We start from the raw sequence: 25,015 nt of genomic DNA, 5'->3' as shown, positions 1-25,015 counted from the left end.
AATCCCATAGAATCGTCGTTAAAACGCCTATTAAGAATATCACGTCATTTCTCGCTCTCCTTTTATCGCATTGTTCGCGTCTGCTATACATGCGAACTTTCGACGAAAATATTTTTCTTCGCTTCTGCAGAGCGCCTATATCGTAGAGAGAGAGAGAGCTTAGGAAAAAGGCGGAAGTACAAAATCATTAGTCACTATCAAGGATTAAATTACCGCTGGCATTGGTGCGTAACCTATAGGTAGTTCTGTATAGCGCTGTACACGAGACGCGCTGCGCGGAAAAAGTCAATTACACGTCGGATCGCAAGCCTAATATACGTGTACGTAAAAAGACCATAATCGAATGATACGGGAGTATTTTTGGAATAAAAAAAAAAGGAAGAAATGCTCGAGGATCCGCGTCGCTGTCATTTTTCGTGGGAATCATCGCGCGTACCAGCGTAGATAAAAATCTTGAACTATCGGCTTCGTCATAGTGCTACATACATGTCGGGCAAGTGTATAACGCGCAAGTACACCCACAGCGTGAATTCGTGCGCGCGAAATTGGAGTCGAATTTCTCTCCGCGCTTTCTCACTCGTCGCAGCTCTCTGCGATGTATCGGAAGAGAATATTATTTCGCGCGCACGAAATTCAGAGCGCGGTGCATTATCGAACGCACGCATATAGGCAAAGAGCTTCGACGCGCAGCGGCTCGACAAACATGAAACTGCGCGTCTAGCGGAGTATCTTTACGCATATAACATGGCATAAATTTTTGAGGCCGCGTTCGGAGATAATTGTTTTGTATTTGAGCGAATTAGCTGCTTTGACGAAATAACGAGCCTACTCGCAAGCATCGGAACGAATTAAATTTTTTCGAGATGAAGTTGAACATTTAAATGTGCCGTCTAAAAGTGTCTGGGAGTAAATGCGGACAAAAAAAAACTGACCATGGAAGAGGAGACGAGATTTGTATCTTTCCTTTGTAAGAGAGACAAGAAACATCAACACAAATAAAAGGAATCTAATACGTCAGTTTGTAAGTTTGAGTTGGTTCGCGCTACATACGAGTGTGCTGGCACAATGGAGAAATTACTGGTCGAATTAAAAAAACTCAGTCATGGCCAAGTTTCGGTTTTTACAATGCGCAGCAGTACTGTAAAGAAGAAATCATCTTGGTTGAAAAACGTAGCGGAGCAAGACACAAAGACTTTTAAAGAGAGAGAGAAATTGTTGGAGTCGCAAATAACTTTTGGGAATCGCCATTGGTCGAGTACGCGATGTGCATGAAATATGAGCAAGAAGCTCGAAAAGCACTCGGCACAGAGCTCGAGCTGCAGGGCACGGACGTTGCTATGTACGGCCTACACACAACGACTCTATACCTATGTAGAGCACATAGGTAAGCAAATGTGTGGCGGTCGGGCACGTGTGCTACTAGCACAGCCGAGGATGTTTGAAGCGCGCGCGCGGCTAGAGCTGTATAGGCGCTCGGACGGATAATGCATCGCGCACGCTATTTATCGGATGACGAGAGAGAGAAGATCACTCTAAACACACCGTATAATGTTCGCACACACGCAGACACACACACACAGGCGCGCGCACATATATGTATATAGGATAGCAGCCGCAACGATACCTGCCTGCCTGCCTGCCCCCGAGCCTGGAGTGGGAGAGAGAGAGAGAGAGCTCGCGAGAGATCGATATCGCGCTTGTGCACACATCCTATCCCACTGTACTACCGCTACTAGCTACTACTACCCGCTATACCAACGACAGCCCCAACTGCTTATGAATTTTGCGCGCTCGGGCACGATTATTAGGGGAGAGCGGGGCAAGTGTAACTTGCGGGGTAATACGACTTCTTGTTTTTTTCAATGATAATGATTTTTTAAATAAATTTTTTCCCCACATATTGTTGAAATATACTTGTAACTATCGATTGCATGCAAAAACGACGCGAAAAAACGTTTATTTTATTAATTTTAGCTCGAAACAAAAATACGCTAAAATTATTACAAAAATTTCTTATTTCACACTTCTGTATCTTTTTTGATAATGATTTTTATGCTACCGCTTTTTTTTCATAAGAACAGTCATGTCTTCCCGATGAAAAGGCTTTTTTCAAAATTTCATTAAACGCAATATTTTATGAAATATTTAATTTTTAAAAACATGTCTTAATGGGGCAAGAGTAGCGCCTGAAGCGGGGCATTAGTGTCGCGGTACGCCAGGCATTGCGACGATTCGTGACGGCGGTCTGCTGACTTTTCGTTCAAACTTAACCTCATTTTACCGTGTTGTTGTTTTGCTCGTCGCCGATCGCAATTATTAACTCAATACAAAAACGATTAATTTCACAATGATAGTATGAAATTCAATGCCTTTTTCGAATCCGGGTTCAGATTTAGGATTAAAAACGTAGTAAAAAAGCTATGAATATCTAAACAAAACAAGCAGTAAAAATTTCTGCAAAACTTAAACTGAAAATGATTTTCAAAGTTTTACGATGAAAAATTCCATAAATATGATCAAAGTTTGTCATAGTGTAATTGTATCTCAGAAATTTTCACAGACTTTCAAATTAGCTTTTTCTAGCAAAACGGCATTCCCGAAGTTAATTGTTTATACAAAAAAATCCAATTATTTTTTATCGCAAAAACGATTGATTTGAGTAATAAATAGAACGAATAAGTTGTATAATTAATTAAAAAACATCCGTAAATTTTTTCAATATTTTTGGAGAAGATTGTTTATTTCCCGAAATTACGGAAAATCTAATTTTCTAAGGTCATCTCAGAAAATTTCGAGGATTATCCTCTAAACTCGATTTTTTTCGAATAAAAAATTTTTTGAATATTTTAGAGATTTTGTGTTGTAAAAATTTGAATCATAGCTAAAAATTTACACTTACATGTTTATGTATTCAACTTTTTTCATAATTTTTCAGTTCATAAACAAATTACGTCTATTAACAATGTGCGCGCAGACAGTATCAAGCATGAGCAACCTACTTCTCTAGTGCGCTCTTCTTGCCCCGCACCCCAGTTACTCTTACCCACGCTGGGGCAAGAAGCACTGATTTCAACGCTTCCTTTATTTTGGTTGTCATTTAATTAATATGCAAAAATTATGACTTTTGACTATTGCATTGTATTCATTGACTTCTCATCTTGATATTGGTCTGTTTAAATTTTCATTTATTCTTATTACAAACTTTATATTGAGCATTTTAGTTAGGTGCGTCTACGTGCCCCGCTTTCCCCTATATAGTTTCGAGCTCGCGACGCGCTAATTGCGACTCGCTGAAACTTTCGATTTTTCCACTGACAGCTTACCTACATATGTATATAGAAACTATATGCACATGCATGCCAACTCCACCTACGGCATTTGAATACACACGGCACGCGACAATCGCGCGCCTACCTCTAGCTCGAGTCTAAAGTTTCTTGCTCCGCGTTTATATACGTAACGCCCGGCCGTTTATACCTTTTATTCTCTTCATCCCACACTCTCGGATATTATTTTCCCGCTGATGGACTGCTGATGGGGTGCGATAATAATACATTTTCGAGCGCGCCACGATGCAGCCGCGCGCTAATGAAAATTTATAGCCGCTTCTCCGGCCTGTTTTTTTTTTCATGCTGCAATTATTCAGATACATATACAGTGCGTAAACAGCACTCGTGTACGGAGCCTGTTCAAATATCAATATCTCTCTCTGTTTTTGAATTGTTTGATGCGTCTGGCTCCAAGCTCGTCCCCGACACGATGTTGGCGCACATCTATCTCTCCCTAACTCGAGCCCACAGTTACGGCAGTGTAATCTGAATTTTCACAAACTCATTTTTCACGTCCTTGCGTGCGCGTATCGCGTTCGTACTTAAACTTTGATTAGGCGAAAAGTTATGTGCGTTCGTCTCTTTTTTGCCTCAATTTTTCTCATCGCAGGCGGAATTCTGTATGGATTCACTTATGGTCTTTAACGCAAAGGCAGTCACCGATGTGTGTACGTACATTATGTGTGCTATGGTTCAGGCTGAAATTTGTTCCGACGATAAAAGCTCATAGCCTGTAGAGAAGCTCGAAGCCCGCCAAGTACCCGTGATAATTTACGTGTTTATACAGGTAAAACCTCTCGTGGATGCCACGACACTAGCTCGCACGCGTACGTATATAGTAAAAAGTTGCAGAAACCCGCAAAGTAAATCATTATAGAGACGCACGATCGTACGTAGATGGACGGTGCCGCTAAAATTAACAAATAATTCAAACTTGCATGTATTCACTCGAGTTCATAAAATATGCGATCAAGCAGGGCGAAAAATCGGAGCTGAAAATTTAAAAGGGCCGGGAGTCGGTGGCGGCGATATGGGAAAACGTCGTCGTACGAGCAAAGTCAATCGAAGCATGTGCGCGAGGGTATTGTCACCGATTGAATAATACAGCATTGGTCGCGCAAGCCCGCCGGCCTGTGGATACTTCAATTCGACTCCCCCTCCCCCCCTCTCCGGTCGACGCGACTAGCGGTGTATTTTAATCCCGCAGGAGCACAGCTCCTCGCTTCTCTCGAAAGACAGCCCAGAGAAAGTGCAAATTCACATGCGGCCTTTGTACTCCGGAGCGATCGGCCATTGTCTGCAGGTTATATTCCATACTCGCGTGTATACAGACACGTGCTTTCTGACGCTCGTATTTGTTCGTCTCTTTTCCACAAACTCTCGGCGCTACAAAGCCATAGTCGTTTCTCCTTTTCGCAAACTACAGCTACACGAGCTGGAGCTATAGTTACTCGTTTAGGGCTGAGAGCAAGTTGCACAGATATACCGCACCGAGCGATCGCATTAGAATAAAAATCACTCGGGCAAACTTGCGCGTAAGGAAAATAAGCCACTATTGACTTTGCCGTATCGAGGAGGAAAAAATATCGTTGCCGAAGAAAAGTTTGCAATCCGAAGCTCTGCACTTCCTGTGTTATGATAGGCTCGGCCGACAAAACGAGCGTGGCGCGCCTTGTCATTCATATTTAGCGATCCTATCTTCCGAACGAAAACCCGAGCTCTGCTATACACAGTCGATTTGAGAATCTTAATTTTTCCGGACCACCAAACCGCGTGTGTATACATGTACGCACAGGAGGGCCGATTGTTTCGGGGAAACTCGTCCCGGACCATTCTAAATTTTGAGCAGTGAGAGAGGCAGAGAGAGAGAGAGAGATCTGTGAATTGTCTCTGGTGTATGTCGTCGCCGACCGTACGAATGGATATTATATACAGTCAGTTGAGTCCGAATCTCGGCCTGAATTCCCCGAGTGCCGCTGCGTCCAATAGGTACGCGTAGCTGAGGCTATTGTAAACCGAATTTGCGGTTTACGTTCCGGGATGTCATTAGTTACCGCGACAGGTATTTAAGTCCACACGGGAACTGCGCGATATTTTGATTGATCTTCAATGGGCCGATCAGGGCGATCCGACGTATTCTACGTCCTTTGACCCCGGCTCATATTTGCCGAAGCCTTTATTTTTTTCCCCCCAGCCCTAAACTCTCGCTTTTCGCTCGAAACGAGCAGATCCAGTCTTTTATTTCTGTGCGCGTCGAGAGATGCTCCGCTTTGATTTTCCATTATTAAGCTGCCAAATGGTGTATTTGTTAAGTTGCCAATCGATAAATTATTCTTCAATCATTGACCGCGAGCGGAGAAATATACCAAATCAATTCACGTCGATAAGCGATCTGCACTGAAACGAATGGAGCAGCGCGGCATAAACAGCAGTAAATTGAGCATTATAAATTATCGAAGAAATTACCGATTCGTTATGTGCCTTGGTTAGTGGCGATGATGAGAGAAACACAAGAGTAGAGAACGAAGTACAGTGGTAGAATTATTATTACCCAGTCGGAACAATAATAAGTAGATCACGAGCGAGTATGTAATGCGCACACGGTCTGAAAGCAGTTGTACACTTTTACTTGGTGCGAATGATCCAATTTGCGGGAAAAAGGGCTCGACGACTAGGGAGGCGGGGAAACATTCGTGAAATGCTATTCAGATGTAATTTCAACGGGAATGAGTATTAAATATTCCAGCGTACGAGGCTATTAGGCGCGATTAATGTTTTATTTTTCCCTGCGTCGAGCGAATCAATCAAACTCTTTTTCTTGCTCCGAAAGCGTAGAAAGGGCACAGAGAGCGCGGCCAGCAATAACAAACGGAAAAATTGAAAATCGACGATAAAACCACCTGCACACCTCGTGTGCTCGCTTCGACGCCAATTCTTCTCTCGATATGTATCAATCCCTCGATTGGTGTGCAGCATGTGCCGCTGATTCGAATCGATCGCTGCGATCGTTTGGTAAACAATCCTCGGATGTATCTCTCGACGAAACAATGGCATCGTATATAATCGCGTTCGATTATTATTAGCGATTGTTTCACGGCCGATGGCTGCATTACAGGTAGGCGAGCAAATAATTAGTCTATATGAACTTTTCTGGCTAATCGTGGACGTGTGCGTGCGAGAAGAGGTGCGCGCATCAAGTACGATCGGCTGCGTCCAGATTTAATAAAAATTCAAATGCTCGGATCGTTCGTTCAGTCAATTACATTACGACTAAATCAGCTATAAAGCTGCATTTTCTTTCAAGTATTCATGGGTATTCATTTTATTAGCTCATATATACGATATTAACGATCCGAACGAATCAATCCGGCCATTTATATTTCATGCGATATTATTCTTTAGATTATTCAAAATTAAGTCATTTATGTCATAACTTTAAATTGAATTTTGCGGAATGGCATGTAAATAAATGTAATTACCTTTTTGAGTTAAATTTTATTTTCTTTTTTTAATCATAATAAATAATGAAACTTGGTGTAGGCATGAGATATCGAGAAATACATTCATCTTGCATTTTTGCATTTATTTAACCTGCATCTTATAAGTTTCAACTCAAGTTTACATGCAAAAGTAGTTTATGAATCAAAGATCCAACTACACATTTTTAAACATTTTTTTACATCTTTGGAAATCCATGTAAATAAAAAAAAATGAAACCAAAACGAATCGAAGGAAAAGATTTGGTAAATCGTTCGGTATCTGAGATAAAGACGGCAACACGTTCGATGTATTTCATATATTGGAATCTCGATTATATCACGTGCACTCATCAGACTGTATGAAATTTTAGCGAATTCGATTGTACCGCAAACACACACGCAGTCGGAGAGCAAAGAAAAGGAAAAGGTCGATTACGTACTTGAATCGAAAAAGATGGGATTATTGGAGCGCTCGAAAGAGTCAAGTGGGTTTCCTTTATATTTTCAGCGTGTCCAATATATATACAATATAAAAGCTCGAGTTTTATACTCATACTCGCACAGAGGCGCAAACATACACAGCTGCACATCTCGAATCTCGAAGTTATACACTTCTGCTGTTGGGTCCGAATCAAGGATTAAATATTTGCGAAGAGCCAAGTAGCTCCGTACCGAGGCTTCATGAATTTCAAAAGAAGAACCGAAGAATGATGGGGCTCGAGGTAGCGATATGAAGAAGGTGGCGCGCGCGGGGCCAACTCACTGCTGTGCGAGTTAAAACTTTTAACGAACTGAATCGTCTTTCCACGTTCTTATCTACATCGGACTCGCGCCTTATGACTTATTTCTCGCGTTTGAGCGTGACTGACGTTTGGGGAGCGAGATCTCTATATATTAACTGGCCTACGAGTGATAAACAGCAGGGGAGAGAAAATGCCGCTCGCAAATATTTATAAGCGCGATAGAAATCCAATTGAATGACAGAGCTTTTGAATTATTACTCGCTTTCATTTAACTTTAGGACCATTTTATATCTCTCCGCTCTTGCATCGTAAAGCATAATGACTTAACGATTTTCCTAAATGCTCGACTCTACTCGGAGAACTTCTCTTAATAATTAATACGTTTTCCAATTGTAAAATATTAATTCAATAAATTTTAAAATAAATTCACGTGTAAAATTAAAATACTCATATTTTCGTAAAAAACATAAGCTTGGAAATAGATGTGAATTCAAAATGAGCCTTGAAAATAATTTCAACGAATTTAATTGAACGAGTGATTATTTAAAAACTCCGTACACACTTGACAGGCTTATTTTATATTTATGGAATAATCCTTTTAGTTTTTAATGAGATGAAAGTTTTGATTACAATATTATTAATCAATCATTTCTTCTCTCCAACTGTTACTCAAACCCTTCGTAACATTATTAGCAACATTAATCATGAATGCCTGAGATTTTTTACTGTAACAAGCATCACCTGCTCAATAATAATGTAACGATATAGCACGCTTTTTTACAATCTTTGTCTAGGAAATTTCAATAGACTATATTTTTACCATTTTATTCTCCATTGAAATAACGCGAATGAAGAAAAAGGCGCAGGGAACATTTACAAAGAAGCTTGGAAAAAAGGAACGAAACTCGATAGAGCAGAAACGAGCTTAGCTAATCGAAGCGCACAGATAGCTGGGAAAAGCATTTGAATCCAAAGGTGAGGAAGTTTCGATACGTTAAGGAAAAATTCAATTGATAAGGCGCGCACGAAGAGATCTCCGTTTAATTATCCACTCTAGCGCGCTATAAACTCCATCTTTAAGTCAGAAATCGTTGCTCCTTGAAGCTGGGAGAGCAAAGGCAAGCTCTTCTTCCCACTTGCTCTCTCACTCTCTCTCTTGCTCACTAGTACTCTTTATCTCTTACTTGCACTCTCGGCCAATTCTACACTAGAAACTAGAAGTATTAATTAACTTTGGCTCTCTCTAGTGTGAGCACTAATTAACGCGTATATCTCATTGATTGTTACGCTACGTTTGTGTGGGTTTGTGTGGGTGTGTGTATATACATAATAGATGAGTGTATAAGTGGATCTTTTAAAATCGCGACCGTGCAAACTGTAGCCACACGTATAGCTTTGTTTGCCAACAGGCAGGGATACGCAGACATTCTTTTACATTCACAAAGCAAAGGATAATACTCGGAGAGGCAAGTTACAAAACATAAAATAACTCGATGTAGAGAGCTAAGCTCTCTTTCTCTCTCTCTCTCTTTCTCTCTTCGGTAGCGCGTATATAGCGAGGGCCACGCTTTATTACTAAAGTTTGTTTCTCGAGGCAGCCTCTCTCTTTCTCATTCTATCTGCTCCCTACTTTCCATAATTAACCTTTTCTACGCAGCGACGACAAACCCAGAGCTTTTTTTCGCTGGATAATATATATCTACTTAGCGGCACCTTCTCCGCCACGTACATATAGCGTACGCGGATGGGGCGCTACCTACCCAGTAGTTTCAGTTTGACCGCGCGCGCGCGCGCGTCCATTACGAATTTATGAAATTCAGATAGGAGAAGTTAGTCGCCGGAATATATACTTCGTTACTGCGAGTCCAGGCCATCTTTTTCTATCTTACACGTGGCTGGAGAAAGAACAGTTCCCACTCAGCCTCGGCGCGAAAGCTCTATATAACAGTTTTTAGGCGCTCTCTCTCTCTCTCACTCTCTCGTTCTCCTAAGTGGAGAGGGAATTTACTCTTTTGCGGCTGAATTTCGCGCGCGCAAACACGTGTGCTCTTGTATGCATATACAAGCTCGAAAAAACATATTCCCGGCATTAGGCCGCAGCTTGCTAGCTGCTTTTAAAGAAAGTTTATTGTCTTTTCAAAAATTAATTTCATGAAAGGCTTATACCAGAGAGAGAGAGAGAGAGAGAGAGAGAGAGAGAGAGAGAGAGAGAGAGAAAGAACTGGAGGAGCACGTAAAAGTTACAAATATGAATGCAGTCTGTACATAGTTGGGCTAAATTTTTATGAATTCCTGGCGGTTTTTTTTCAAAATAACTTGGGCGCGCGAGACTCGGTGAATTTATTATATTCGCGAGACAAGAGTGCTTCGGCTCGGTGCGCATATTAATAATGATAACTGAGTGCAGGATTTATTTGTGCAGTGTCGTACTCGACAATGCATAGCGAGTGTAAAAGGATCTTATTGTTGACAAAAGCAAAAGATGCAGCGTCGAAACAAAAATTGAGCCGTCGACGCGCTGGTCCAGTCGAAGTACTCCTGCGGCTCGAATTGGGTTTGCTCAGTAATGCGCAGTAGATGCACGGAGCTCGCGTCACACACACACACACACACACACACACACACACACACACACGGCGCGACGCACAGGCCATTCATTTAATTAATCCCTGCAGCCCCCAAAGCACAATGTCGCGCTACTACCCGCATATTTCGCGCGTAAATTATATAATGACGTTCGCTCACACGTGAGCGAGCTCGTACAGACACGCTCTCTCTCTCTCTTCAAGAGTTACATTATGTTTTCTCTAGCACGGATGTACAACGCGTGTCCGTGTGTGTCAGAAAGCGACGAGGAAAGACAGCGCGCGCGAATATACACGTACTCTTTGAGCTTTTCACGTGAGCGTCGGAAAAAGCTGCTGCCGCTGCCGCTGCCACGCTCTGTGTCAGTCAAGGACTGTTTGAGTGCGCATATGCTATTTTCACTTTATTTAAATATTCATCAGTTAATTAAAATTCTTTCAAAGAGCAGCGCGGCGCCAGCCAGCTACCTTACTTGCACTTGCACTGCGTGGGATGGCACACACACGCACATCTCTAATGCGACTCACTCTCTTCAGAGAGGGAAAACGAGAGGCCCTTTGGCTTACTTTTGCGCCTATGTACATGGATACCTATACGCCAACGCACAGCCGTATAATAAACAGAAAATCCAAAGGTGTTTTCTAAACTAGTATCGAGTAAAGGCGCCACTTGCGCAACTACTTGAGCGAGCTCGCTCTAGCTTCCTCGGCTTCTTTTCGCTCCTCGTGCAGCTATTTATTTACTTCCATGATGCAGCGCAGCCTCGCAGGAAACAGACTATTTTCTCTTATCTCGCTCGTATTTATATTTAACGCGCGCGCGACTATCGCGCAGACTCGATGTCATCAGCGTCGTCGCGAGAGCAAAATCAAGAAGGAAAAAAAAGGAGAAACAGCAACATCAGATGCTCGTACTATTCAAAGTATCAAGTGGTGACTCTGTACTGGATTCGGCCTCACTGCAACATTATACGAGCGAGCGACGCTGCGCAATCGTTTACGCGTATATCGACTTTGACGCCGTCTACTCAGTTGCAGCTCGTAGAGCAGTAGATCGCAACGGCCTAACGATCGTGTTATCAAGCGATAACGCTATATAATATGTATTCCGTTGAAACTTTTGAAGATACTAATGAACGAACGTTTTAAGTACGAAACATCAGCTGGTGCAGGTCACTTGGATCGAATTAAGCCGTGTCAAATTGAGTCGTTTCGCGTTAACCAGAAACAAATGAAACATACACTGCACATAGTAATTTTTTCTTCTCGTTCGTATCATCGAGTCGAGTCGTGAAAATATGACGCAGAGCCGATTCGAGCGACGACGATCTGTCGACGGACGTGTAAAACAAGCTCTCGGCTCGTGCTAATATGCGTATATCATAAGCCGAGCTGGTATGCATTTTTAATGAATAAATTAAAATGTAATTATTTACGAGTCGTGCACGCGCGCCTATTTAATATGAAATCATACTCGAGTGCGCCTCTACTTCAGGGCGAAACGATACTCGCCTCTACGTTTCTCTTCGCTTCTCTCTCGCGCTCTACTCATATAACAATTACCAAATAAGCTCGAACTGCGCGAATATATTGTACATAAAATTAAGATATTCCGCAGCGGCTGCGCAGTGTTGCATTAGCAGCGTTCATAAATATATGCACTCGTTTGGCCCGCTGAATCATTAATACGGCATTAATACGCGCGCAGGACGTGGGCGCAAAAAAAGTTGAAAATTTAGGCACGGCTCCAACGAGATGTCTCTGGGGCACATTACATCGAGAGTTTCGATCTCGAATAACTGATGAATGAAATATTCAATTTATCAAATGGCAATATAATGCTGTTGCCCTCGCTATATGTATTATTAATAACGGCAACGGTTCTCGCATATAGGCGTAATACGCGGGCGAGAAAAAAGTAGATCGGCGAGGCGAGAGCGCGCAGAAAAACACGGCTATCCGTGGCGATAAGCTCTGGAAAATTCATAGCCGCGCGTGGATGCACACACACACCTTGTACAGGGAGTGAGAAGCTCTCGTCAGCACTACGTGATATACATATGCGCACGTTGGAGCGAGTAATACGGTAAATCAATTCTTCGCGCGAACTGCGCACAATACACTATCTCTCTCGGCTGTCTCTACGTCGCTCGGGTTTGCGTGGCGATTTTGCTGTGGGACATGCATCTCTAGCGAAGCTCTGTTAATACTCAAAATGACAAACGCGACGGCGAGCGAGGCCAGCTTATACATGCGCGGACGAGTTGCGGCGCGAAATAAAAGCAAATACGCGCGTCCGCGAAGCCACTCGAGACTGCATGAGCGCGAAGCGAATAGAGCAAAGGCGCGAAAATTATAAGCCGAGAGAGAGAGAGAGAAGTGCTCTGCGATATTGCGGCTAAACGCGCGTGTGTTGTGCGTCGAACGAGACTACGAGCAGCGCGCATGGCAAACAACACAAAGTGTCCATCAGCGCCGATCGTAAAAGCCACACTGAGGCGCGCGTGGGCGCGAGAATAAAGAAAGCCAGAGCAGCACAGGCCGAGTGCCACCCGAGTGCAGAGCGCGCGCATTGGATCTATATAGCCCAGCGAAATAAAAAACAAAACAGAGAAACGCGCACAAAAAGAGCGTGTTTGCCGCGTACATGGCGATGCCTGCGAAATCGTCGCAATTCGTATGTGTTGTAGCGCTTCAAAGCCAAGCTTTGTCTTTGAATGGGCCCCACTCGAGAATTCATAGCGTGGATTATGTCCTTTTGCGCGCGCGAGACTCTCTGCGTTCGTGCGGCTGCGTGTCTGTTGACGCGGCATTGTGCGCGACGCGCGCGCACACACCGACGAGCTTATACGATCGTCGAGAAAAAAGGACGGAAAATTTGTTTCGAGCGACCGACGAAACGAGGTAAATATAGCCGCGCTCGATACTACTGCTGCCTGCAACGAGCTAAATACACAAAAATGTAGACAACTTGTCGTTGCAGGCGGTACTCGACACTCCAAAGAGTTGGACGCGTGAATTTATCTATGAGCTTTTTGCACGCTCACGTCTGACAAAGCTCCCTGTTTTTCTATAATCATTCATAGCGTGCCTCGTGCCCTTCGATTTTCTCGCTCTCTTTTGTTTTCCGCTTGCGACTATGCGTGCGGTATATATTTACTCGACGCGTAGCTACTCCGAACGATGGATAATGCGTGCAAGCGCATAACGCCGTTCAAATTTCCCTTTTCGTTCATGGGCTGATGCATTATTTTTCTTTTTCGATGATTCGGCCGATGGGACGAGGAAATTATTTTTTTGCTATATGGCGAGAGATTTTCGCGGGAATATATTATTTCGGATTGTATGAATGCGCTGGGAGTGAATTTATTCCGTAAAAAAATTGGAGCGGCACTCGAATTCGGAAGAATAAGTATCTAAAGCATCATTGTTATAAGCACTCGAATTACATTTTCAGTCGAAAAGGTAATACTTGTGGTACAATCCACGATACATGTGATACATGTTGTATACACGCAATATTATATAGAGATTAAAAATAAAACTGGAAAAAGAAAAACTTACCTATAGAAACGAGGGTGAGCAGTAATAGCGAAGCAGAGGCAATTCTGCGGAAGAGCCAATCCATGGCTAGTCAAAAGAGGATAAAGATTGCTTGTAGGAGAGAGAGAGAAAGTGAGTGAACAGCTAGCGAGTGAGCGAACGAGAGAGGAAAAGAGTTGCCCGAGCTTCGTCGATAAGTGATCTGCTCTCAAAGACTGCTGCTGCTGCTGCTGCTGCTGTTGCCTCTTTCAGCATAGACGAAGACGGCGACGTCGCTGCTACTTTTTTGCGAGAAGCCGCTCATAGCTGCTGCTGCTCTCCTTTTGCAGTTGCTCCACTACGCCGTCGCCGACTCTTTATGCTTGCTGAAAAAATAAAAGGTTAACTTGTAAACATGACATCAGGTGAGTTGCTGCTTTTTTTATATATATATGCTAACGGCGTGACTTTGACGCGCCTCGATCTCTATATACCTTCCCATGTACGCGCGAGGATAGAGCATGATTCACAAAACTGGGCCAACCCGAGAAGAAGAAGAAAAAAAATCAGCACGCAGAGATTTTGGACGATGCAGCGGTAGGCTAAATATTCGCGATCGAACGAGAAGATAAAAATAATTATCCTTCCCTTGTAGTTGGAACAAAAAAAAAATTGGGAATATTTGCGCGGTTGGCCGCCAATATTTATATGCAGGGCCTGTCGTGACGATGATCGAAATTCTCAAGCAAAGCCACCGAAATCGGCTTGAACTACTTTCGAGTGCGACATAAAATAGAATATATTAGCCGAGTAGTAGTAGTAGAAAGTTCCACCGGCGTATAATAATTTATACATACACATACACGCGAAAAGCAGCCACTCACAGTTACAAGCGGCTCATGGCTTTTTACATACTGCACGAATTATTCAGTGGTTACATTACCCCGAAACTCGCGCGCGCGGCCAATACTCTTACAGGTTCGCTCAACGCATAGCCGTTTGTACAGGGCATTAAGCGTGAATATATATCGATTATATTGTTTGAAATTACGGGCTTTTTTCTTTCTGCGGCTGCACGCGCGAGCGATGCCTCCGGACGCCTCGGGGGCAATCTGCATTGTATAACAATCGCTCGGGTCAATGCGGATGACATCGATTCATTCAACATTTTGAAATGTTCCAGGCGCGAGAGCTACATGCAGGACGCGCGCTTCGTCATTCCTATCACGTATTCGGACGACGTTCCTCCCGATCGAGCTGTTTTTCTTCTCTTCTTGTTCGGCCTCGTCGTCGCGTCGCGTCGCGTCTGCAGGTCGTTGTCGCGCGCGATAAGTCTCGGCCTATACGCTCGCCTTTATTCGCGCCAAATTTATACCAAAGACTCTTTTTTCATGCTATAATAGCGATTACTGATCTTTTTTTTGTGCAATCGATCAAGAAAATGCCTAATACCGCGTAGATTATTTACACGTACGCCAGCCTCGAAGCAATCCTAGAAATACATGTTTTCTTTTTGAAAAATCTCAATCGAGTAGATGTTGAGAATAAGTAAAAGCTCGGGCTCAGAACTTGCCCCGAGGGGTCAGTTGGCTGGATGTATAACTTTTTCTTCTTCCTCCTGTATACGCGAAAAGAAAAAGTTATCAAACTTGAAAATCTTTTTTATAGTAGCTTCCACCAGTGAGTGGAAGATTTGCTTGCGCTAAAGTTTTATGAGCAAAAAATGAGCATACACCGGGGCTGCTCGCGCTACAATAATCAACATCATATATACGAATGAAATTTTTTCTTCGATTGGTTGTTTCGGTAGATAAGAAAACTTGTAGCAGCAGCTCCGTGTCCCCTTCCCGAACGAGCCGCCGCTGTTAATAATAGTTTGCTTTCGAAAACTTTTCGACATCTCGCCTAGCAGTTGAATAAATATTATTTAATTTTCTCATTAAACTAGTTTGGAGAAATGTTTACTTAATATATATGAACATTTTGTGCGCGTAAGCTGGTAGCTACGCGAAATTCAAGCCGAAAGTAGACGTGGATCCTATGACGTTTAATTTGCAATAAAAATATATGAAAATCACTCGAATGGAATAGTGGTAAGAATATCCAACAGTTGAAAGTACAAAAGATTTAGTTTTTTTCGTTTGCAAGTGCGTCCAAAATAACCTATTTATTTCAAATCAAATATTTCAAAGGATTCATGTTTAATCGTACAAATGAGGATAGAATGTAGGAGAAACGAAATAATTTTGAGCAATAATGATCAAGGAAAAACGAAGGTTCATAAGAGTTATAGAACTTATGTGGTGATCACGAAAAACGAGCTGCGTTTTTCATTTTCTAACGAACAATACCACGAGAGAGAGAGAGAGAGAGGAAGAGAAAGAAAAAAAATCATCCGCTGCAGTAGCTCTTTAAAAATGGAGAGAAAAATCGAAGCTCTAGTAATCCCGGTAATTCGAGGCGTGCAAAGTCAGAGGCAGCTTGCACGCGCAGGGCGGCAGTGCAGAGGCAGCCGAGCGCGCGTGTGTATAGCTGGGAGCTTTGTCGAGGCACGAGCGTGCGCGCGGATCTTTTCCAAAAGACCGAGCGCACAAAGCAGCTGCACACGCCTTTCTTTCGCTGTGCTCTCGGCAGCTCACGAGGAAAACGCCGTAGCCGTGCGCGAGGCCCCTAACTACGCCACCTGAGAAAAGTTCAAATGGCCGAATTCACCGTGAGAGGAACAGTGCAACCATCTTACCGTGCGCAGGAGTAGTCAACTGGGTATGGCTGCTGGCCCGTAGGCGTGTGCGTCAAATCGAGATTGAAATCGCCCGATTGCCCTGCTGGCACGTGGTTTGGGTATCGAGAGGCCTACAGTGTACGACGATCGTCGTCCGAAAAATTCTTACAGCTCGTCACGGGAATCACGGCGAATATTTTTTTATTATACTTTTTATATCCGCAGTGCGGCTTCTCTAGCATCAGCCGAGAGAGCGATTTTTAAGGAAAAAAACTTACGTGCGATTGTGCGAGATAAAAGTTGTAATTTCGAGCAATTATGTACGCGTGTTTTCACCGAGATCGAAATCTCATTGACCCATATCATCCGTTTCTTGTGGAGCCAAACTTTGTGTGTGATAGTTAAACAAGTTTGATAAGGGCAAAAGTTGCACTTGATAATTGCTTCGAAGCAGTTTTACTTAACTTGTAACTTATGTGTATATTACTCGTAAATTAGGTTCGAAGTAGCGTTGCGATATATCGACGCTTTTATGCTGCACACCCGTGTCTGCAGTTACAGGATTGAAAAAAATGTTGGAAAAAGACCTTGTGCTGCTGTTGCTGCTGCTGCTGATGTTACCATCGTGAACTTCGCCAAGTGAAAATCGCTTAGTCAATTTCAACTAAGCTCTTTGCACTCCACGCCTGACAGTCTTCTCTATATATAATATACTACTATGTACGTCTAATACGCTCGCAACGATCCGAGTTTTTTAGGGCATTGCACCTTGATACTTTCCGGGGCTTCTGTCATATTTCCATGCCGAAAAAAATGATCCGTCCGAGTTTCGACTGTAATCCCCGGTCGGCAATTTTGTTACGATGAAAGTAGATTACTCTTTTTCGATTTGCCCAAATGTTGGTTGTTACAATTATGTGCCAAATCGAGCTTCCATGCGTTTCAATTTATTCAAAGAGTGTAGACGTCGTAAATGGTTTACACCGTGACAGACAGGTAGAAAAAAAGAAAAAAAAGTAGAAGAAGAAGAAGAAATGAAGTGCCTATTATAAAGAGGATCGCAGGTAAGTGTTTTATACACAAGCGGCAACGAGTACGTGTGTGTACGGAAGAGTCGAGGGCCTATAGGATATATATACAGCGATGAAAGTTGCAACGCAGCCGCGACGTCAGCACGCGAGGCTGAGGCTGAAGGGTCACTTGAATAAAAAAGAAGTTCGATTAGCAGCTCCTAGGCAGTCGCGCGCATTCGATCTCTCGCGCCCAGTGCAGGCAGGGGCCCGGACGCGTACGAGCTTTATCTCATTTTCGACCTGCGTATTTTTTTTCTTTCTTTCGCCTTTAAATGACTCGGGCTCGGCGCTCGCGTGTACTTGTGTGGCTTTATACCCACGCGCGTATCCTTGCAGTGCGAGGGAGGCTCTTTATACGTGCATCTATACGTGCAGTACGTGCAGCGCATCGAGGGGGAGCACTACTTCATACACACGCACACACACACACACACACACACATGAAATTCACACACGCAGGCACGATGCATAATAGGCACGCGACACAGTACGTGAATTACGGCGCTTCGGTTTACTTTCGGAGACGAGGTGCAGCAGCAGCATGTCGTAAACAAACCTTTCCTAACGAAGTTTTGCCGAGCTTTTTGTCGCCTCGTTTTTTCCCTTCGCACCCTTGGATGACGATTCAACGAGCTGCGGAGTCTCGGTAAATTGCGTTCGCGCATTATAAGCGCGGCAAACTTGATTTTCCATCTCGATACGATCTCGTTATTGCGAAACGGCCGGCCCGGCTAGCGACTGTATGGCACTGCGGATGTAATACGTTTGAATTAAGGAGGCAATAATTTGGTTCTAGAAACAGCGGGAATTATTTCGGCCAGATGTATACCATATATATGCATGAGGATATATATATACGGTGTTGCCTCCCACTGCGTGCTGCGCCGCTTGGCCCTATGGATTCGCGGCTCAGCTATCCCAAGCATATGTTGCTTTTCGCGTGTACGTGTATACGCGACGACGACTACACAACCTCTACTTTTGTTTTTGCTTTGCGGCTCGCATGAATATATACACCTGCTCGTCTTTTTGGAAATTCCATATAGCTCGTAGGTGTAGCCTGGAACTTTTAGGAAATGCGCTCCTGGAAAAAGGGGTAAAAAATGCCCCCGAACTGGCTTCTCGTCGATAACTGAATTATTGTAATCCGAAGGTACTATGTTACTGCAATTGGATCAGGCTCGAGTTAGTCGATCGACTACGCGATAAATATATGTATATATATACGTGCATAAAACTCAAACTCATAAATTACAATATAACGAGGATGATGCGCTCATCGAGGCCGACTGCATATATCTCCTCGACAAAGTATTCATATGTACACGTACGCAGGCGGCTACATCCATGTGCGGCTATGTGCGCGGCTATGTGCGGTTGCCGACCGTACGTATATATAACTAAATTTTATGCATCGATGATAGCCCATTAACATGCTAAGATAAACTTGATTTTACTGCTCGAGAGAGAGAGAGAGAGAGAGAGAGAGAGAGCGAGTGCATGTGCCGTACGCGGGGGCGCATATAGAATTTGGACGTGTATCGCGTTATTATGCATATATACCAAGTTAATCGATATTTCAGATGAACTTGTTTATAACTTGCTCCAGCCCCACCTGCACCAAACCACTCGCACGCATTTAGAGCTCGTGCTTAAAAAGTCGATAATTTCTCGCCCACGTCTATACATATTATTATAGGGCATGGCAGCGTGGCAGCGTATAGTTACTATACCTAGCCTTACATTAAAGTTATCTCGAGGAGTTGCCGGCGCTCTGCTGACTAGGCTTTATACGCCAGCCGAAATTTATCTGCGCCGAAGCTTTTCGTGTAACTTAGGAGGCAGCCACGCGCGCGCGCGCGAGTCTTATATTATACGCGCGTCTTATATACTCGAGCCTATATGTACAAAAAGGAGCAAGACAAAAAGTTGCATGTAATCCGCTTCGCCCTGCAGTCAATTGCGTATTACACACTGCAGCTCGAGAAACTCGTACGTATCTCACGTGTAAAGTTGAAAATTCGAACATTATTAAATGTAGCGCACTGCCAAGGCTAAAGATAATATACACTTTGAGCTCCATCTGGAATATTTCATCGTCGATACTTGCGAGCTCGCGCGCGAAGTGTGCGCGCGCTCAAAAGCAAACTCATCAAACGATCTGCGCGCGCGCGCGGGAGCCCGTAACAATTCGGCTGTGAATAAGAAAGGAATAAAAATCCGTAAATCCGAGAAAGAAAATGAATATAGTACGTTGTGCATATGGAAACGAGTGCCGTGTGCTAAAAATCGAGCGGGAAAAAAAGAGGCGAAAAAGAGATCCAAAAAAATGAAAAGAACAATGTTCGGCTCGGTGTGAGAGTATGTGTTTATGCTTGCACGCGCACACGCGTGCTCGGAGCATCAAGTCACCATTTCCATTCCGGAGCGTTCGCTCGCTGGCGCACTTTTATATCCCCGACGTAGCACCGTGTATAGCTTCTTCTTTTTATTTCCACCTGCTGCTCTCTGTTCTCTCTCTCTCTCTCTCTCTCTGGGTGTCGACTCATATATTTTTAGGCGCCGCGTATACACGTATGCATATTTGTTATCGCGCGAGATTTTTCGACTATTATACGCGCGCGCCTAGCCGTTGCCTAGAAAAATAAATCGAAAAGTTGAATATACGCATGTATATGGAACGACGAGCGATCGTGTCTCTTTCCCTTAATCCGGGGCTCTTTCGTCAATCGGCGTCGGGTTCGTGCGCGCTTGAATTACGACGCACACGCGTATCAGCGATTAGAAAACGATCGAATCGCAGATTGGCGCGTCGATCTCGGCGGGCGATACATAAAATTTTATCTCTCTATACCGCGTTCACTTGGACAGTCGATCTGCATTTAATAAAAATGCGTTTCACGATTGAAACGCGGCGCCAGACGTCGTGGCGTACAATATGCATGCAGCCTCGAATCAAAAAGTCAATTTGGCGGAGCGGAGGCAATATATAATAGTAGCCGCTGCTGCAGCCATGGAAAATTGATCATTTAGCGCTCGGGAAACGGTAGCGAAACTTTTTGCCAAGACGTCTTAATAAATCCAAGTTTCCGCACGTATACATAAGCGAATCGCGAATCGATTGATTCGTTTCTACGTTGCAAAGTCCAAAGGCAGAGCTGCTGGCCTTTGGGCTCGACATTTGGCTGTAAGACTTTTTTTCGTTGTAAGAATCTCTGGTGCGCCACGTGCCAAAGATAAATGCATGCATCCTCTTTGGGCGCCGTGTACGCGACGAGACTCTGCTATATACATGCATCGCATCGCACTGCGTATATACGGCTCTAGATTATCAATTCCTCTCCTCGAGCTCACCTCTATATACACAACCAAACCGGCACAGCAGCGGATCTTTTCGGTTTTATCGCGCGGGAATCCGCACACTTTATTTGCCTCCTATGTATATTTCATGAAATTCGCCTTTACACCAACGCCGCGTGGCCTGTATATTATGTATAGGATTCCCTGGTGCTGCCTCGGCTACTACTACGTGCACTCATACACCGGCGTGCTTCTCGAGTTCAATTCTGCAACACACGGCCCGAGCAAAAAGCTGCATCCAGCGTAGGGGGGCTCGGGCCTGCGCTAAGAGTACGCGCCAACAATAACAATGGTATCGAGGCCAGCCATGGCCGGAGCCCCGACTCGGCTACGTTTACGCTTTTCGGGCTGAATTAAACTCGAATATAACTGGAAGCGCCGGTGTACTACACGTACACGAGAGCGCCGAGCTTGACTTTTGCAGGTGTAGTATAGCGGAGACTCCGAGACTCCGACGCCGTTGTCGTACACATACACACACACAGCCAGACTTGCCTGCCGAGCTTTGTATTACACTTACACCTATAACTTATTCTTTTTCCTTTTTTTTCGCTCGGATTCCTCGTGTGGCGCCCCGTGTTTTATACAAAAAAGAGAAAGAAAATTTTCCCGTTCTTTTTTCCTCCTTTTTTTTCTTCTTAATTTCGATGCATTCTTGAGAGAGCTCTTGCGTGTTTACGATTGCTCGGGGAATCTCTTTCTGTATTTCCGTAGGCAACTTATATATTTTTTCGTATTTTTCATTGCAGTGCATGCTAGGATGCTAGCCGAGAGAGAGAGAGGAACGTGTGTTTATTCACGAGGGACGAGATGCGAACTTGGCTTTTTAATCGGCTTCTTCGCTACTGTACTTTGAAATCTAGCGCACCCGACCCAAGATTTATATTTATACAGCCGAAGCCGCTTTGTTTCTCTGTGGACTCTAGTGGGCGTAATCTTTATAATTTCTCTGGATCGCATGGTTGGATAAAAATCCTATACGAGACATTTTTCGTGAATTTTCCCATGACCCGTTCCTGGTCGAATCGTCTTTCTTGTAGAATTATCGTTTGTAGACGAGTTTTTGATTGCAGATAACCGACGGTTAGATTTTCATTTTTCAACGACATTTCAATTATATTCGAGATGATCGTCGAAAGGTGTTTCCCAATCCATTGGAAATTTATTCGCACGTTCTATTGGTCGAGTCGAACTCATAATACTCGAGGGCTCTCGCATAATAGCACTCAAAACGTCTCACTATAAACATGCCTCTTCTCCGAGTGATTATTGTTGTGTCTACTCTTTGACAATAAAGGTAAAGTAAGGAAAAAAAAAATTCGCCTGAATATCCCTCCATTATAGGCCGTAGGTAAAAAGTCAGCCAAAGAGCATTTGCGGCGCGCGACACCCCCTTGTCTTTCAATAGAGCCAGATTCTCGGTATAAAATAGCCTATTTCACTTGTGTGGGTGTGTGTGTGTACGTGTAGGTGTACATAGAGAATCAGTGAGTGTGTGTACCGAAACAGCCGTCACCTGCGCATTGAACTTGACAATATACAAGCATAATACCTCTGGCCCGACTGGCCAGCGCATTAGGTACAATAAGCCGGAAGCATAAATTAAAAATGCCTCGACACCCTTACTATCGCTCTTGCACGGGCATATACACCAGCGAGGCCGCGTGAAATGTGTGAGTGGAGCTACTTGTATCTGTATGAGCCAGACAAAGTGTTGCTGCTCCCAGACTGTGATTTACCTGGTACCGAGCTGTATATAGATGTACCACACCGAGCCATGTACCTTTTTTTTCACGAAAAGGTCGAAAATACGGACGCTCAGCGAGAAATTTTCGACAGAAAATTCTCTACGCCCAAGCCCGAGCGCAGACAAAAATGAAAGATTCGGGCCACAGCATTTATTATGGATACATTTTTTCTTCATTATTCGGCTACCAAGGGCCACGAGGATGCTGTGTACTCAAAGTCTTTTAATATACTGACTCGTAGGAAAATAATTTTTTCTCCGTTTGAAAATTCTACTTTTTACAATTATCCTCGCGCCAAACATTCTGCGAAACATTTTCCATGAAATTTAACGCCAAGTTGCGACTGCACGCTTGACAAGGTGCGTGCGCTCGCATTCTCCGCATTTTTGTACGAATATTAATGATTACATCCAACATTGTTTGTGCATTAAGGAAATAAAACTAAATATAGCGCGCGAGCTGGAAAAAAGGGGGCAAAATAAAATGGAGAATAATGTAATTTCTACAATGAAAAGCTTTTTTTAAATATATATACTCTCGGATAGTGCGAGAGTACACTTTGGAGAGAGAGGAAAAATTTTAACGGAAATGCGGCGTGACACAGGCTCGTTTCATAGAAGTAGACTTCCGAGATTTTGCGCCCGCGCGCACGCAACAACAACAATGCTCGCTACTTGAAATACGGTTTCCATCGACTGTTTCATTTTCCGACATTAATTTTCTTTTTAAAACTGGAATTGCTCGATAAGATTCCTCAATTTCCCATCGAATCGCGAAGTAATAAAAAATTAAAGTTTTCATTACGGGAATTATCTTGTTAAGGCACTTGGTACTTATAGGAAAACACATTGGCTGCTCATACATCGAATACAAGTCGAAGTCGTTGGAATCGTCATTAGGGATTTTTATCGATTTTCCGAGAAACGACTCGAATTGGCAGTAAAGTAAGGCATAGACACACATGTATGCGGTCGGTAGTTTGCGGTTTTAAAATCATATGGTCCAGAGGCTGAAGAGACGCATGCGCGTTGACACATGGCGCCTCCGTTTAAAACTATTCCTATTCATCGGTCGCTGAATCGCTTCAATGGAAAATTGGGAGTCGCGAATCCAATGGCTATAGCTTAAAATTCAAGCCTGCCTGCGTATACGTCTCTTATATATATTAAAAGAGAAGAGCAATCCGAATTCGGGCCATCTTCGTCGCTGATTTATACAAAGGCCACACCACACGCGCGCAGATGGCTCTGGCTCGCGTCTCTATCTACAGATATATATATTCAGCGCCGTTGCAGCCAAGTTGTACGCGATAATGACACGTTATGTCGAGAGCCTCGCAAACGCGCACATGTGTATATTGCATGTCGATCGGTCGCGACAATATATAGAACCTGTATAATAGAAGCGCAAAGCTGCAGCAGGTTATATTCGTAAATACGCGGCGTTACGAGGCGAGATAGCAAATTGAATAGATGAACGAGCTATCCAGTCCTCGGCGTCGACAACAATCGATAAATAATAGAATGTACACCTATACGGCTCGTCCTGTTTTCGCATTTGTTATAAACGTATTTCATTATATACGCCGGGTGTATACGATGGACGTGAATGCGTATCAACACGACTGTCACGGCTCGCGTTGATCGTTCGAAAGGGGTCGTCGAAGTTGAAAGAACACATTGGACTTACGTTGAAGCGCTTGTTGTCTCTCTCGGTGCGCTCGAAAGCAGCGAACGCCGGTGTGTAGTTACATAAAAATTCAGCTGCAATGCAGCAAAAAACTTGGGAAGAAGGAGTCGATCGAAGAGCTATATAACGAGCTCTCGGCCCAGCAGGAAGGGAGCGCGAGTCGAGAACGATGTAGCACTACGTATACAGCACTCACTCGGTCAAAATATAGTTTCATTGGCAGTTTTCACACAGTGACACAGCGCGGAGTTCGGAGCCGCGAACGAGGATCCTCGCGTAAGCCAGTACACACGCACTCACGCACACACACACTGTAGCTTAGCCGGAGGCACACGTGCGATCTCGTCGTCGGAGCGATCGGCAGGCAATGCGCGAAACGTCGCTTGGACAGAGTCAACGCACGCGATTCGCACGAGTAATAGCGGCGTAATATAACAAGAGCTCGAGAGAGAAAAAACAGAGAACGAGAAGACGCGGAGCACAGAGAGAGCGCGTGATAGAACGCACGGCCAGCCGGCAGCAGTTGCGCTCGGCTACTGGCCCTGTCTCACTCTTACTTGGCCCCCGTCACTTGGAACTTTCCGCACCCTCGTACTCTGCTGCTCCGCGCTCTATGTGCTCCGTATAGATATATACATGTATATAGCGACTATAGATGTATATATAGCGTGCGGCACAGCCACGCGCACTTTGCCTCCCATCCGTCTGCGCTCTATCCCCTCCACATCTCTCTCTCTATCTCTTTCTCTTTCTCGCTTTCGCGCG

At 44.0% G+C, this 25,015-nt stretch overlaps 1 protein-coding gene across 2 annotated transcripts in view; it reads right to left on the bottom strand.

Annotated features, from left to right (window-relative positions):
• LOC106651213 overlaps positions 1 to 24,734 on the bottom strand; it is a 94,159-nt gene extending 69,425 nt beyond the window's left edge. For both annotated transcript variants that reach the window (XM_014369646.2, XM_023459057.1), the window contains exons 1-2: positions 24,251 to 24,734; positions 13,701 to 14,044 (exon numbers count right to left, since the gene is read on the bottom strand). In XM_014369646.2, coding sequence (XP_014225132.2) covers positions 13,701 to 13,764 — 64 coding nt within the window. In that variant the 5' untranslated portion in view covers positions 13,765 to 14,044; positions 24,251 to 24,734. The remainder of the gene's footprint in view (positions 1 to 13,700; positions 14,045 to 24,250) is intronic.
• Positions 24,735 to 25,015: the final 281 nt, after the last annotated feature.

This window comes from Trichogramma pretiosum, unplaced genomic scaffold (assembly GCF_000599845.2).
Source record: "Trichogramma pretiosum strain Unisexual culture from Peru unplaced genomic scaffold, Tpre_2.0 scaffold53, whole genome shotgun sequence".
In the NCBI taxonomy this organism is placed as follows: Eukaryota; Metazoa; Arthropoda; class Insecta; order Hymenoptera; family Trichogrammatidae; genus Trichogramma; species Trichogramma pretiosum.
Note: the sequence above shows the minus strand (reverse complement) of the source record. Positions and strands in the feature narration are given on the sequence as shown.